At 37.1% G+C, this 15,340-nt stretch overlaps 1 protein-coding gene across 1 annotated transcript; it reads right to left on the reverse strand.

Annotated features, from left to right (window-relative positions):
• Nucleotides 1-1,411: 1,411 nt before the first annotated feature.
• LOC129239360 (uncharacterized) lies at nucleotides 1,412-14,916 on the reverse strand. The gene is made up of 7 exons (XM_054874814.1): nucleotides 14,291-14,916; nucleotides 13,946-14,140; nucleotides 12,696-13,348; nucleotides 12,131-12,568; nucleotides 6,754-7,210; nucleotides 6,529-6,687; nucleotides 1,412-2,557 (listed from the first exon to the last, which is right to left on the reverse strand). Exons 1-7 carry the CDS (start codon nucleotides 14,408-14,410, stop codon nucleotides 1,817-1,819), a joined length of 2,763 nt encoding a protein of 920 aa, XP_054730789.1. The 5' UTR covers nucleotides 14,411-14,916; the 3' UTR covers nucleotides 1,412-1,816.
• Nucleotides 14,917-15,340: the final 424 nt, after the last annotated feature.

The raw sequence follows: 15,340 nt of genomic DNA on the forward strand, positions 1-15,340 counted from the left end.
AAAGGTCAACAAATAAATTAAAATAATAGTTAAATAGTACTGGATTTTATAATAAAATAAAATAGTGGCAAAAGGTATGAAGCTTACAGAATAAGTATAATGATTTTCAATTTAAATGTGATGTAAACATTTTTCTTTTTCTTTAGTCTCGTACTCTTAATAATTTATGGTATATGTAAATAAAGTTTGGAGCCCAAGCACTTTGCACATTCAATTTCGTAACAGCATACCACCACACATGTATTTTCTTCTACAGCAATGCTAACTTATCCTTGAAATGACAAAATGGTTTCTAAGTATTCATAAAAGTGTGCATATTTACAAACATATATCGACCGTTATTTTTAGTTAAAACAAAGCAACATTGGAATAGCCTAAACTATTTGACATAAATTACTAAAAAGTTGCAATTAAATTTTAAGTCGATTGTATTTTTTTATTTAGATAATAAGCCATACAAACTTATTTAAGTCTGTAGGTACCTTGACATGTAAGGGGTGTTTTTTTTAGAGGTTAGGTTTTCAAGTTGGCACTACTTTTTTCGTAGATGGTCTTTTTGACAGCTGTCACTTGATTTATGCTCAGTTTGGTTTGCCATTTTATAATGAATAGACCTACACCTGAACAACACTTGCAAAGCGGCAAATTTGGGCCCAAAACGAGATGGCCACCGGTCCCGATTTTCACAAGAAAATTTTGTTCAGCGATGAAGCTCATTTTTGGTTGAATGGGTATGTCAATAAACAAAATTGTCGCATTTGGAGTGAACATAATCCACAAGCCATTGCTGAGACGCCGTTACATCCTCAAAAAGTCACTGTTTGGTGTGCTCTATGGGCAGAGGGAATCATTGGTCCATATTTCTTTAAAAATGAAGCCGGCCATAATGTTACAGTCAATGGAGAGCGCTATAGAGCCATGATTAATGACTTTTTCGTGCCTGAATTGGACGATGTTGATGTGGACGACCTTTGGTTCCAACAAGACGGCGCTACATGCCATACAGCCAACGCAACAATCGATTTATTGAAGGAAACTTTTGGTGAGCGCATTATCTCGCGCCGTGGACCTGTGGCGTGGCCTCCAAGATCGTGCGATATAACACCGCCGGACTATTTCTTGTGGGGCTATGTGAAGTCGCTTGTCTACGCAGATAAGCCCGAGACGATTGACGTCTTGGAAGAGAATATTCGGCGCGTTATTGCTGACATACGGGCCCAATTGCTGCAAAAAGTGGTCGAAAATTGGGCCTCTCGGCTGGAATTTATTCGAGCCAGCCGCGGCGGCCACTTGCCCGAAATCATTTTTAAAACATAATGGCAAACCCTTATCTTTATAATAAAGCTAAGTTCTTGGCCATAACATTAAATTATATACGTTTTATTTCATCTTGAAAACCTAACCTCTAAAAAAACACCCTTTACATACATTGTGTCCATGTGCTGTGTGAGTGTCATAATCCGAAAAAACTGATTGAGGTAAGTATGCAGAAATTACCGCCAACTCCGCTTTTATGCTTTGTATTGTAAAGAAAACCACTTTAACAGTATCTCGCTAGAAGACAATATACCATAAGTACATTTTTTTGCATACATATGTATTACACTGTAGTTAAGGTGGCTTAATTGTAGATTGAAAACTTCAAAGCCGGTTTTCTCGATATTTTAGGTTTCTGGAAATATGGCGTTCTCCAGCAAACGCGCCCACATACGCATTTGCTGAAACCACATAGTTTTGTAACTAAACAACGACACTCACAGCTTTAGAGAAATTGTGAAAATGCACACCATACGTACATACATACATCCATATTCAGCTACTTATTCAACTTGTCATATACACTTTTGTTCGCCGCAAGCGACGTGTTCGCAGTCGCCTTATCCACCACCTCGCTCACATTACTATTCTGATCTTTCTCGCTCATATGCAAATTTGGCGTGGAGAAAAGTGAGACACGCGCTTTACGCAAATGTGGCAGACTGCCAAAGAAACGTTGCCGCGTTGATTTGTGGCTAATATCATCAGTTGTACTATTGCAATTGACACCATTGTAGGCGCCATTGAAATGTTTTGGCCTTATTTTCACTGATTTCCAGCGATATTTTGGTTTTTTCTCTGCACTGCTCCCACCTCCATTAGCACCACCTCCGCAGCTACTGCCACTGCTGGCTCCGACAACAAAGTGATCATTGCTGTTAATTTGTTGCTGCGTTGGCTGTCTGTTGTTAAAATTTGTCTTTGGTTCATAGGTGCGCGCACACATTTTACGCACGCGCACTTGCATTGATTTTCGATGAGCGCCAAATTTGTGTTTAATGCAGGCAAATTGTGATGTTGTGGCGGTTGGCGACGCTGTTGATGACTGTTTCTTTGTTAGTGTCGTTGCTTTCTTATGACTTGCTGCGAGCGTGGGTGATGGTGTGGGTGTAGGCAGACGTATGGTATCATAATCAACATGATTGTTACGGCGCATGCGCGTAAAATGTAGGAGCGAATTAACTTTCAAACGCGTAATGTAGCGCCATAATGCGTTGGGTTGTGTCGTGGAGGCATTAGTCTGGAAGAAAAATTATAATAGAGTTAAAAAATTCATAATCGGTTCAAATTCATAATTAAACATATCCTAAACAGCTTAAAGTATATTTTTTTGAACTTCTTGTGCAACCGGTGATGCTCTCCTAAAAGACGAGCTCATTCAAAAATAATGTTTGTTTCAAATTCGATCGAAATCCGTAAACCTGACTGTCTGTAGAATTTTGTCATAAGCTAGCTTTTGATTTTGAATGACTACCGGTATGACTTTTTTATGAATTAAAACTCACATAATAAAAATACGAAAAATAAATTTAGAACTTTTATAATCATAAATTCAAAAGTATGTATCACAAAGCTGTATTAGATTTGTGTCAAAACCAGTTCTAGTTAAAAGATTAAAAAACCCAAACTTGATTGCAATAAGACACACAAAAAAATTATCTTTTTGTGCATAAAAACAGTACCATATATAAAATTTTTCTATAAATAAACACATGAATGTATTGGATGTTTTTTAAAAGCTAGAGAGCTTAAAATAATAATACAAAACATAAATATTGTTGGAATCAATTGTTTTTTTATTATAATCTGGTAGACAATTTCATGGTATTTATTTTTTGAATTTAATATCCGGCATATGTTCGCCGCCACTACGAGTTACATGGTACATTCGTTCAATCCAATTTTTGACTATTGTTAAGCCCGCTATATGGAAAGTTGGGCCGTCTTGTTGGAACCAAATGTCGTCGATATTTAGCTGATTAATTTTTGGAAACAAAAACTCAGTCGGCATGTCTCGATAGCTTTCGCCATTCATCGTAAAGGCAGCTCCTTTCTTATTTCTATTTCGAAAGAAATAAGGAGCGATGAACCCGCAAATGCTCTTTGAACTTCGCAAACATATTTATTTTTTCAAACTAAATTTCCACAATTTGGAAGCGTTGCTCTCGCGTTAAACGATTCATGATGACTTGCCAAATCTTACTGAACGGAAATTTCTACACAGTTTGCCATTATACGCTAGTTATTGATATCGATAGTTCTCATGCAGCTAAAAAAACACCTGATACTCGCATACACTAAAATTTATAGGACTATGAATAAGTTCGTGCGGTTTTTTTTCGAAATTTGAAACTTTATTGACGTAAAATGGTTACAAATTTAATATTCAAAGTATTGTCCATCGCTTACTACTACTTTTTCCCATCTTTCTGGCAATTCACGGATTCCCTTTGTGAAAAATTCGGTCGGTTTTGCCGCAATCCACGAATCGATCCATTTTTTGACTTCATCGTAATTACGGAAGTGCTGTTCAGCCAGGCCATGTTGCATCGATCGGAAGAGATAGTAATCGGATGGCGCAAGGTCTGGACTATACGGCGGGTGGGGTAGGACATCCCATTTGAGCGTTTCTAAGTATGTTTTGACCACTTGTGCAACATGTGGCCGAGCATTGTCATGTTGCAAAATAACTTTGTCGTGTCTATCGGCGTATTGCGGCCGTTTTTCTCGCAGTGCTCGGCTCAAACGCATCAATTGTCGTCGGTAGACATCCCCCGTAATCGTTTCATTCGGTTTCAGTAGCTCATAATACACAACACCCAGCTGGTCCCACCAGATATACAGATACAGCATAACCTTCAGGCCATGAATATTCTGCGCCGACGTCGATGTTGAAGCATGGCCAGGGTATCCATACGTTGCCCGACGTTTTGGATTGTCGTAATGGACCCACTTTTCATCGCCAGTCACAATTCGATGCAAAAAACCCTTTCTTTTGTGCCGTTGAAGCAGTTGTTCGCATGCCATAAAACGGCGTTCAACGTCTCTTGGCTTCAATTCATACGGCACCCAATGGCCTACCTTTCGGATCATTCCCATGGCTTTTAAACGTTTGGAAATGGTTGATTGATCAACTCCCAAAGTTTTTGCAACCTCTTCTTGCGTTTGAGCCGGATCTTGATCGAGCAATTCCTCCAATTCGGTATCCATGAACTTTGGCGGCGCACCCTCGCGTTCTTCGTCTTCCAAGCCAAAATCACCACTTTTAAAGCGTGCAAACCACTTCTGGCACGTTCGCTCAGCTAGAGCATGCTCACCATAAACTTCCACCAAGATACGATGACTTTCGGCTGCTTTTTTCTTCATATTAAAATAATGAAGAAGAATTCCCCGCAAAAACACATTATTTGGCACGAAATTCGACATTTTCAAGTGTGGTAAAAATATTGTTGTTTACGCTTCAAATAAAAAACTTATACTGACGTTTGTGCCTTACGACAGTAGCTCTCCAATGAATGTTTGGAAATGTGGATCGATGGAATAATAATCAAGTTACGCCATCTGTTGTAAAACCGCACGAACTTATTCATAGTCCTATTAAAAAATTGCTACAAAATTAGAAAAAAATCTAATAAATTTCCATCATAAGTTGAAACTTGTTAGCTACAATTTTTCTAGCAGTTTTGTAGTCAATTCAATTGTGATACAAAAAATGTCAGTCTAAAGTGGCTAAAAATTCCCGTATTTTTAATAATTTTTTTTTTTGTTGACGGTGCTATGCATTCTCTTCCATATAATGAATGTTCGAAATATTTTTATATGGAGAAAATGCACAGATCATTAGCCAGAAAAAAATTGTCAAAAATCAATCCGAATTTGACTCCACTTCAAATTTGCTATTTATTGTACCAAGATTCACTCGGCTAGAAAACTGCACACTTGAAATTCTTTTCGAATTTCTGATTTTCAAAAATGTCTAAATTTTTGATGAAATTTGAAACTTTCAGTTATCTGGTTTTCGGTTTAACATGAACTATATTTATATATACAAATTAAATAATTAGTCGCAACTTTGCAATGTGTCGCGCTGCTATTATTTCTGATCACAGGTGCACATATAAGTCGTAATTAAATGACTCATTAGAGATACCACAAACTATTTTGCATTAAATTTGTATAGCTTAGTTCTGGCTATTTATATGGATTCACTAAAAGGCTAATAATTATAATTCAAGTTACAAGCAATGAATTAAGATATTCTCCAATAAATAAATAACAGTCTAAAAAAGTACCAAAAATTGTCAGGTTGTAGTTTTTTGTTTTCTTTGAAGTTTGGTATGAATTTGTATAAAATTTGTTAATTTCAATAATCCTCAAAAGCTGAAAAAATTTTGATTTCAGATTAGAAATTTCCGATAGGATTCTTAAACGAAGGTCACCAAAATAATAGGAGGTAGAAATACGAGAAAAAGACTTAAAGTAAGAGATATTGAAGCACTTTTTTTATATGAATGGCTTAGCTCTTTCCTAAAAAATCTTACTCTGCAAAACTAATAGATTACCTCGTTTTAAAATTTCTATTTTGGCTTTAATCAAACAAATTTTTTGCCAAGATCGAATTTTTACAAATTTTTTTAGATGATAGAGAAACTAAAATTACTTTAGCCGCTTTGAACTTTTTAATCGCTTTTCATAAATCAGTCATGCGAGAGTTGTCGCAATATTACCAGCTATCAATTCGCGCTCTTTTTGAACTTACTTATCTAAAATATTTCTTCCTATGAGATGCCGCCAACTGAGCTGCACACTTTTAACTTTATCTGTTTTATAATTTCGTTTAAGATAAATACCAAATAAATTTGCAAACCTACATAGGTAAGGATTTACAAATGATTCTATAAAATATCGGCACTTTAAATTCATATACTCCGTGGTGGATACACACACGAACACACGCGAGAAAATTAGCAAATTGCATCAGCTTATTGTTTTTATAGTTTCGGAATACGACCAAAAAGTTTAGTGTACGAGTGCGAGTGATTAACGAGTTTCTTATTTCGAAGAGTTTATCCGCGAATTCAAGATCAGTCAAAAATCGAAAGCTGCACTTTGTATGCCGGTTTGTGACAAAGTTAAAATTGCAAGATGCCGGTTACGGAACTTACTTCATTAGAAACTGTAAGACATATGTAGCCAACGAATATTACATACCTTTGGAGTGGTGAAGTTGTCGAAACCTACAGGCTCGTAAATGTTTTCATCATCGTCACAATTTTGTGTGCTACCATTCTCACAATTCGCTTCAAACTTATCCCCATCTTCGTAGATACCGTCTATATCGTCTTCGGCATACAACTTATTAATTGATTTCTGATTTATACAAACAATACGCATGTGTTAATAGGCATGAGGTAGCTGAACTTCACTATTATTTACCTCTACCAATCCACCTCTGATTGACTCCACAATACTGGGCTCCACGCCCTGTATAATGCTTTCGTAACTTCTGCAACGATTCGCATCGACATTTTTGAAATTATTTTTTCCGTTACGTTGTTGCCTTTGTGCATATTTGTGCGCTAAATCCACTACAGCATAAATTGGCTCCGAAGGTCTATTAAAAGATGTCTCCACATCTCTGACCATATCGAGTTGTCGGTCCACTGCATCGATTTCGGCATTACTACCCAATGATTTTCGTTTCGCATCAGCGTCAACTGCTTTGGACATATTGGCTGTTTCAATAAGCGATTCCTCCTCTAATCGTTTCGTTACGACAACTCGCCTTTGCTCACGTCTATCGACTGCGTTTGCATTCGTATACGACATTGTTTCCTTCCGGCCTTTGATGTTCATACGCTGAATTTGGTCTTTTACCATAACCATTGCTTTGCTGAAAGTACAGAAGGGGAAAAGATTTTTATTAAAAAGTTGAAAATAAAAACAAACATTACACATTTTAGTGCATATGAAAGTATACAAAGTCAACTACTGCCAACCAGAGAAGTACAGAAGCATCTGTAAGGCATCTGCTCTCTGACTATGAGCGCACGTGTACCTATCCCTTGGTAGTTCAAGTACATAAATTAAATACATTTGAATTGGTTCGATTTCTTACTTTTCCAGTGATTTCAAGTGCGTTCGTTGTATGATGCAAACGCTCAAGAGGAAGTCGCTCTGTTTTACCTTGAATGTTTCCATTTTTTCGCTAAACAGTTCCACTAGACATACTCATGTAAATAAAAATCGTTTGAAATTTCTAGTCTAAGTAAATCCATGCCCTGCAAAATCAAATGAAGCAATGCCTCACCATCGTTGCTACGTCATGTAAACACGTCCATACATACATATTCTTACATACTGTACATACATACATATGTGTGCAAATGTGAGTTTACATTTCCTGCTCGTCGTTGCTTCAAATAGCCTGGATGCTGTTCGTTGCCTGCTGACAGTGAATGGTGCCTACTATGGCATGTTGCTGTTTACGTTAGCTTTAGAGTGGCATCAAAAATAGCACACCACAGTACATAAATGTACACACATGCATGTGAGGACAACTGTGTTCACAATAATAGCAGCGCGACATGCTGTTATGGTATTGTTTATTTTCTATATAAAAAAAAAGGATATAGCTTAAAGTTTCAAACTTTGTACACAAAAAAAGCGATTTTCGAGAATTTTGACTATGCAGGTAATTTGCAAATCGCATGGATTTTTGATCATTTATTTTTGCTGACGGTCTTGTGTATTTTCTCCATATAAAAAAATTCTAGCGCTTGTTAAAAACAAGAAAATAATAACAAATATCAAAATGTCAAAAATTAACACGCGTTTTGAACTACTTGAAACCGAAACTTTATTACACCAAAACTGAACTAGCTACAAATCTGCAAACCCAGAATATTTCTAAAAACTCCAACTAAAAAGTTTAAAGTTCTGATGACCATTTGTTGAACTTTTTAAAAATATGTACAAGGTTTGTGTATTTACTTGATACTTTCATCCGAGGAGAGGCCCTGAAGGTCATCTGCAGACTGAAACACAGTGGGAACTGGTACGGTCCTTGTCCGGCATTGGAACACAGAGAAGGCATGGACATCGATCCAACGATTCTCTCCATGCCCCTTGACTCAATGCCATCAAGAGTCGTACTTGAAAAGAGATACAGTGTAGTGCTATCAGAGGCTCAGTTGTGGGGAGACTCAGAAAATGAGCCCGGCAAACACTGTTTTCGCATTTTTACGGATGGCTCCAGGACCGAGCATGGCTCCGGCTCTGGGGTCTACGTGGAATCCAGGGGGACAAAACTGCACTTTGCTCTTGGAATGCATGCATCTGTGTTTCAAGCGCTTTGCCACTCCCCTCTGCGGCCATCACGGCCACGGTTAGCAAATGAATAACTACTACCCACAAGCGAGCTTGGCAGGCTGAGAGAGGCTGCAGATGAACAAAACTGATGTTACCTGTCATGTCCGATCGATTGTCGCAAACCCTTCTGTCATTAAGCAGAGGGGAGTGCAGACGGCTGGTGATGACGGGCCACTTTCTGTGGGCAAAGCACATGGAAAGGTTGGGCATTTCAGACAGTGTACTCTGCCCAGCTTGTGAAGAGGAGGATGAGACGGCGGACCACTTCCTGTGTATCTGCCCCGCCTTCGCCCGAATCAGGTTTGAGGTCTTTGGCACTGATGTGTTAAGAAGCGACCATCTTGGCTCCTTGGCACCACAAGATCTACTCAGATTTCTTCGGAAATCGGGTAGATTTAAAGAAAATTAAAAGGGAATCCAAGTGTAGTACAATGGACTCAATTAATGTCTGAGTGCTGCACTTGCTAGTTGTCCCGACAAAAAAAAAAAAAAAGTTGTATGGTTTTTATTGTAGTATGAACTATATTTTTATAAAAACAAATTAAATAATAAATAAGCTATGCAATATGTCGCGTTGCTATTATTGTGCACACAGGTGTATGTGCAGAGTGAACCTAGCACACATGAAATACTTTAGGTTAAGCGAATGCAACGCATCCACAATTCAACTTTTTTCATTCACCGCCAAAGCCAGCGCATTCACATCATCCACCGAATCCAGATGCTTTTGAGGTTTTATACGCACGGTTTTTTTATTGTCTAAGCATTGTGAAGATACCCTACACTACGGCGAGACTGTTAGATCATAATCTGAAACTGTATATGTGAAATTTTCAAAAATCATAGAAAAGCATTAACTGACTAAAGAACTTCAGGCGTTTGTCTCTTTGTTTATTAATGGATATTGGTTTATTAACAATATATGGTTTAATTCACCTCAGTGTCTTCGTTTTTTCTTAAGTGATTAATAGCGAATGTTCAATGTTCTAACATTTTCCATAATCACAAGACTCTCATGTCTTAAGGCTACAGATCTTGCAAGTACAAAAATATTTAGCTTCAAAAATAATATTTTGCTTTATATAAATGGTCTCTCCAATACAGAGAGGCCTTCCTCTTAATATATATTACTATTCCGCGCAGGCATCACATGGAATACTTTCAGTGCTGAGGTGCTTGAATCCATTTGCACTATTTCTTAATTTTGCTTTACAGTCCCTGAAATTTGGAAGTCCGATTTCTGCCTATTTATCTCGTCTCTTTGGATATTAATTTTTGGCTTTTATTTTGTTCAAGATGATATTGATTTTTCTTATCTTTTGCAAGGTATAATTTTAAATGTTTCCATGCAAAATCTTCGAGTCTCTTATCCATTTCATTTCTTAAAATTCAAAATATGATTTTCTGAAAATGCCCCCTTGGGCAGGTTTATGCGGGAATATAATATTTTTTCGGAAAGTATCGTCATTGATTTCTATATGACGAGATAAGCTTTTTAAATCTTCTTCAAAATATTTTTATTAGCTTTTTTGAAACATTCATTTACTAGTCTACATATAAGAATTATTGTTCATTTACTGAAATAAATAAATAAATAATCATAGTCTTGTTTGTGTACGTTTTCATTGAGTACTGAATTGCCTGGTGCTCGTATGTAGCGCCAGTTCAAAAACTTCTTTACCGATCTATGCAACAACACTAGCTCTTTAAACTCCCCTTTCATTTTATTTCTTTTCGTCACATACATTTCCAGTGCCTATGTGTATGTATTAGGAAGTGTCTCGTATGGAGCTATTTTTAGCGAAACTCTTATCTGCCCTGCATATTAATATTCAAGTCTTACGGTTTTGTTTACTCACTTCAAACGCGTGGGCGTACAGCCATAAATACTCAAATGTTATACATTTACAATATACAACTGCACATTCATGCACATCCCAGCTGGAAGTCTTTTACATACAGTACAAAGTGGCTTAACTAGTGATGTTGAATTCGAGAAATTTAACAATAGCCAAACTATTTTAATATCCGCGCACTTGTGCACAAGGGTATTATAATTGTGATCACATACATATATATATATATATCAAAATGCTCAGAATGAGCGAAGAGTCAATTTAGCTGCACGATAACTCGAGCAAAAATTAGTATATAATATTTTAATGAAACTTGGTAAACATATTACTCTTTGCCCATGATAGCTTGGTATTGGAATTGCGCTAAGTCGGTCGATAACCACGCCCATCTTCCATACAACGGCAGTATTATAAAACTAAAAAAGAACATGATATACCTTTTGTAAATGCCGCAAAACTACTAAAATTTGGAACAAGTGATGAATGCAAAAAAAGTACGACGCAAGTGAAAGTTTCAAAAATGGAAGATAGCTCGCCCTCAGGCTAAGTACGTGTATCTTGATAACAACTTAATATAACCAGTCCAAACTTGGTACACGTACTGCTCACCACCTCATTTAAATCTCACAAAATTATTATTCAGATCGGATAAAAAAATGTTCACCATTTACATATATGTATCTTAAGACTAGCAGTCAGCCCAAATTAAATTTTACTAAAATATGCGTCGCCGTAGAAATAAAAGTAAATACAAGTTTTTTATAATAGCGATCGCCTCTGGGCAGACTATGGCAAAGCTCCGCGTATATTTCTGTGATGAAAAAGCTCCTCATAAAAATCATTTGCCGTTCGGAGTCGGCTTAAAACTATAGGTCTCTCCATTTGTGGAACAACATCAAGACGCACGCCACAAATTGGAGGAGGAGCTCGACCAAACACCTAACAGAAGTGCACGCACCAATTATTGCATTGTTTCCTTACAAATAATTATTTTCTTGCTATTCTACTCCGTATTCACATTAACCTGGCCTAACTTTACATTTAATTTACAAAAGTTCGCTAGTATATCTTCATACGTCCCTTACAACCTATTCCTATTTGAACCAAATCAGTATTTAAGAAGGTGCGTGTCGCTTGCGAGTTTTAGAACTTGAGATGCACCTCCTCTGTTCTACACGACCTTTAACTTCTTGGTTCTAAATTGATTTCATTACAAAATCGCTCTAAAAATTCTACAACAATCTGCATAATATTCCAAAGAAAAACAACTCACCTCTATAGACATTACTGCTGCGAAAATATAATTACGTAATGTGAGAAAACATAATCAAGTAAAACTTAGGAGAAGCATGTGGAGTTATTTACTCAGGCTTCTTTTTAAAGACACTTCCTACATATAACTTCTTGGAATTCGTGAGAAAATAATAGCACAGCATTAAAAACATTACAGGCTTTTAAGTTCACCGTTTCACAGGTAGGAATTATTCTCAATTACTACAAAATTTTTGCTTACTCTGACTTTCCTAAAGGGTGTTTACATACCTGCAGTTATATTTATTATGTGTACTGAGTTGTGTTTTGCTTACCTATCCTTAGAGCAGCAGGAATAAGCTGCACGAATGTTGTCATCCGCAACTTGTGTATCCTCATCTATTGAAGAACAATCCACTAACAATGTATTGTTCCGATCAGTAGTATCATTATTAGTTTTGTTGTTGTGGTTGTACTTCGGAATAAATTCGTTTTTATCACAGTTCGTTACTGAAGACTTTGGATACAATAAAAACTCTTTATTCACCATATGGTGACGACTGGAACTGGCACCTTCGGACGCCGAAGAAGAAGTTGATTGTTGCTGGAACATACTATTTATTTTTAAAATTGATTGATTAACGGGCTGATAGGTGGAGGCGGATGCGGAAGCTGATGAAGAGGTACTACCAGCGCTCGACTGGGCTTGCACGCTATCGAGATTGTTAAATTCAGTCCAGTTACTTTCACCATGCAAACGGAAGTGAGTCGCACTGAAATGCCGTTGTGTAATGATATGTTAAGTGATATGAGAGGTATATTTTTGAATTTCAAATTGCATTTGCGCATATTTTCATTTATTCATTTATTGCAACATTCACAAATGTACGAGCAACTTACCACACTTCAGTAGATAAACGCGCAGCTGTGACGTTGTCGTTGCTGTTATTGTTATTGCTTTTGCTTTTGCTACTTGTTGCGTTCACTGTTGTGCCACTACTCCTGTTGCAACAGTTCACTTGTTGCTGCTGTCGTTTTTTGTATTGCTGTTGGTATTTTTTCTTCGGACTGCTTGAATTCACGCCGTTACGCTCCAGTATTTTCGCAGTGCTGCCCGCAATTGGCAAGTGTACCGCTGCAGCACCACCAGTACCACCACTGCCGGGGGTGGGCAACGACAATGCTGGCGCCAACGACGACCGCGTCGTTGCTTTTAATTCATTTGATGATTTTTTATTTGCTAGGCGCTCGAAATATGCATACTCACAACTGCCATCCACTAATTCGAATCGCTGGCGCATTGAGTCACAACTGGACGAGAGCTCACGCTGACGCTGTGAATTCTGCGCTGCACTCGACCACAGCCCATGTGGAATATTGTCGACGGAAATGTTGCGGAAACGTTGCTGTTGCAACGGCAACAAAGAATAAGCTGATGTGGAGCGGGAGGAGGGGGAGGAGATGGCGGCAATGATTTGTGAGCTTGTTGTAGCGGATAAGCTATCCAACAGCATGGTAATCCATTCGCGATAGGCATTGCGATCGTCACAATGCTGTGCGGGGCGAAAGAGGAATCGAAAAATAAGAAAATTGTTATATTATATTTGAATTTAAATAAACGAAACTAAAATAAACAATATTACTATTAATGATACAAAAAACTAAAATAATTAAACATAAGATTATTGTTATTTTTATTTATTAGAACAAATACATAAATATTAGGAATAAGAGTAAATTTATTTTATAAAATAGAAAAGTTTAAATTAAATGAAAATTTAAAAATTTTATAAATAATTTAATTACAATAAATTGATATAAATTGAGTAAATTGAAGAAGATATAAATTAAATCAAAATGAATAAGTAAAAATTAATAAAGAAAAAAGTTAATAAAATAAAACATTAATACTAAATAAAATAAATTAATTAAAATGAAGTAAAGTGTATTATTGTTGAACTAAATGAAGTAATGGAGTAAAAACGCTTAAATTGTAAATAATGTATATATAAAGTCGTAGTGAAATGTTTATTGGTTAGTTTTTATTGCTGTTTTGGCAGCCTAAAACATTCTCATAATTAAAAAAAAAAATTATGCCAGACCTTGGTTGTTCCCTTAACGCATAATCTTATTTCGAATTTACTACTCACAAAGGTATACATCACATGCGTGGTTGTCTCGATTGTGAAGCGAAAGCCACCCAAAGGACGCACCATTGTACCCGGCACCAAATTGAGTACATCTTTGAATGACACTAATTTATTGTCGTACTCCTCCTTCGAGGCATAAGAAAGCAACAACTTATCCTGGAGTACAAACCACATTTTGCGCCAACCGCCAACTTTCTAAAAAAAAAATGCAACAGATACGATATCACATTTCAAAACATAAAACAAAAACATAGCATATTGTAAAATTGTTTAATTATTTGATTTTAAGTTTGCCAAACAACAACAATGAACGTTGAAGTGCGTTTCAAAATAGTTGATACTAACATTTCGTTTCTTTTTCAAATAACCACAAAGTTTAACTTTGTTGCTACTACGATTACGCTCCTTCACCAACTGAATTCCGCCAGCTAGCGTATTGCCGTTTGTAAGCTTTTGCGTGTCCATGGCGTCAAATTCCTTGTACGAATTCGAATGTGTATAGGGAAGTCGCTATTAGGAACCAAACAAGCTTCCACCAACACGCTTATCCACTTCCACTTCCACTTACAGCAAACAGCTGTTTGAAACTTCGTAATTACGAGTTTTAAAGTTGTAACACTTGCAGCTGCTGCTCTACTGCTCCACTGCTGAACAATGTAAAGTCGAACACAAACTAAATTGTAAGACCAGCCAGAAAGATGTGTGTGCTCGCTCCCATAAGTTGCACTCGAACCACAAATGTTGGTAGTCTCCCTAACACAGACACCGCTATTAGCCATCATCGCCAGCACCATTACTACCGTAGCCAGCCATAACGATTGCTCAGCGCAGTAGTGCTCATCAAACTCAACGAGGGAATCACGGTCGAGTGCGTTTCCATTATTTCAAACACTCACCAAAGCGTTATGTTCAACTGTGAGGCCAGATGGGTGAGGGCAATAATAGGAGTGCCAGCAGTGAGCAGCAACAACAAAAACTCCACCGGCTTTTCAATAACCAGCAAAACAAAGCTCTGCAGCACGAATAAATTTTGAAAAATACATACAAACCTTTAGGAAAATTCATAAACTACTACAAAATGTGAACGTAAAAAAGTAAAATTATTACTATTACACGTATTATTATTATTGTGTGTGTAGGCCATTCTTTTTTAACTTTTCATTTTTTCATACCTTTCTTCTTGAAGTTGATGGTTGTTGGCGTTTCACTTGCGCGGCGCGCTTTCCATGTTATCGTGCTGACATTCACCTGGGCGCATGTACTGGCTGTACAATGACTCTACGAGTGTTTGTCTGTCTCTCTGTCAAGCTTATTACTGATTAAAATTTGCTACCGGAGTGGTGTTTGGCGCAGTTCTCAGGGCTGTCATATAGCAGCTTATAAATACAATTTTAA

This window comes from Anastrepha obliqua, chromosome 2 (assembly GCF_027943255.1).
Source record: "Anastrepha obliqua isolate idAnaObli1 chromosome 2, idAnaObli1_1.0, whole genome shotgun sequence".
Classification (NCBI taxonomy): domain Eukaryota; kingdom Metazoa; phylum Arthropoda; class Insecta; order Diptera; family Tephritidae; genus Anastrepha; species Anastrepha obliqua.

Coding starts and splice junctions, on each gene's coding strand:
- LOC129239360 (XM_054874814.1), bottom strand. CDS start 14,410: ATGGACACGCAAAAGCTTACAAACGGCAATACGCTAGCTGGCGGAATT. Junction 13,349..13,945: donor CGCATGTGATGTATACCTTT/GTGAGTAGTAAA, acceptor CGCCCCGCACAG/CATTGTGACGATCGCAATGC. Junction 2,558..6,528: donor ACAACTTCACCACTCCAAAG/GTATGTAATATT, acceptor TTTTTCTTCCAG/ACTAATGCCTCCACGACACA.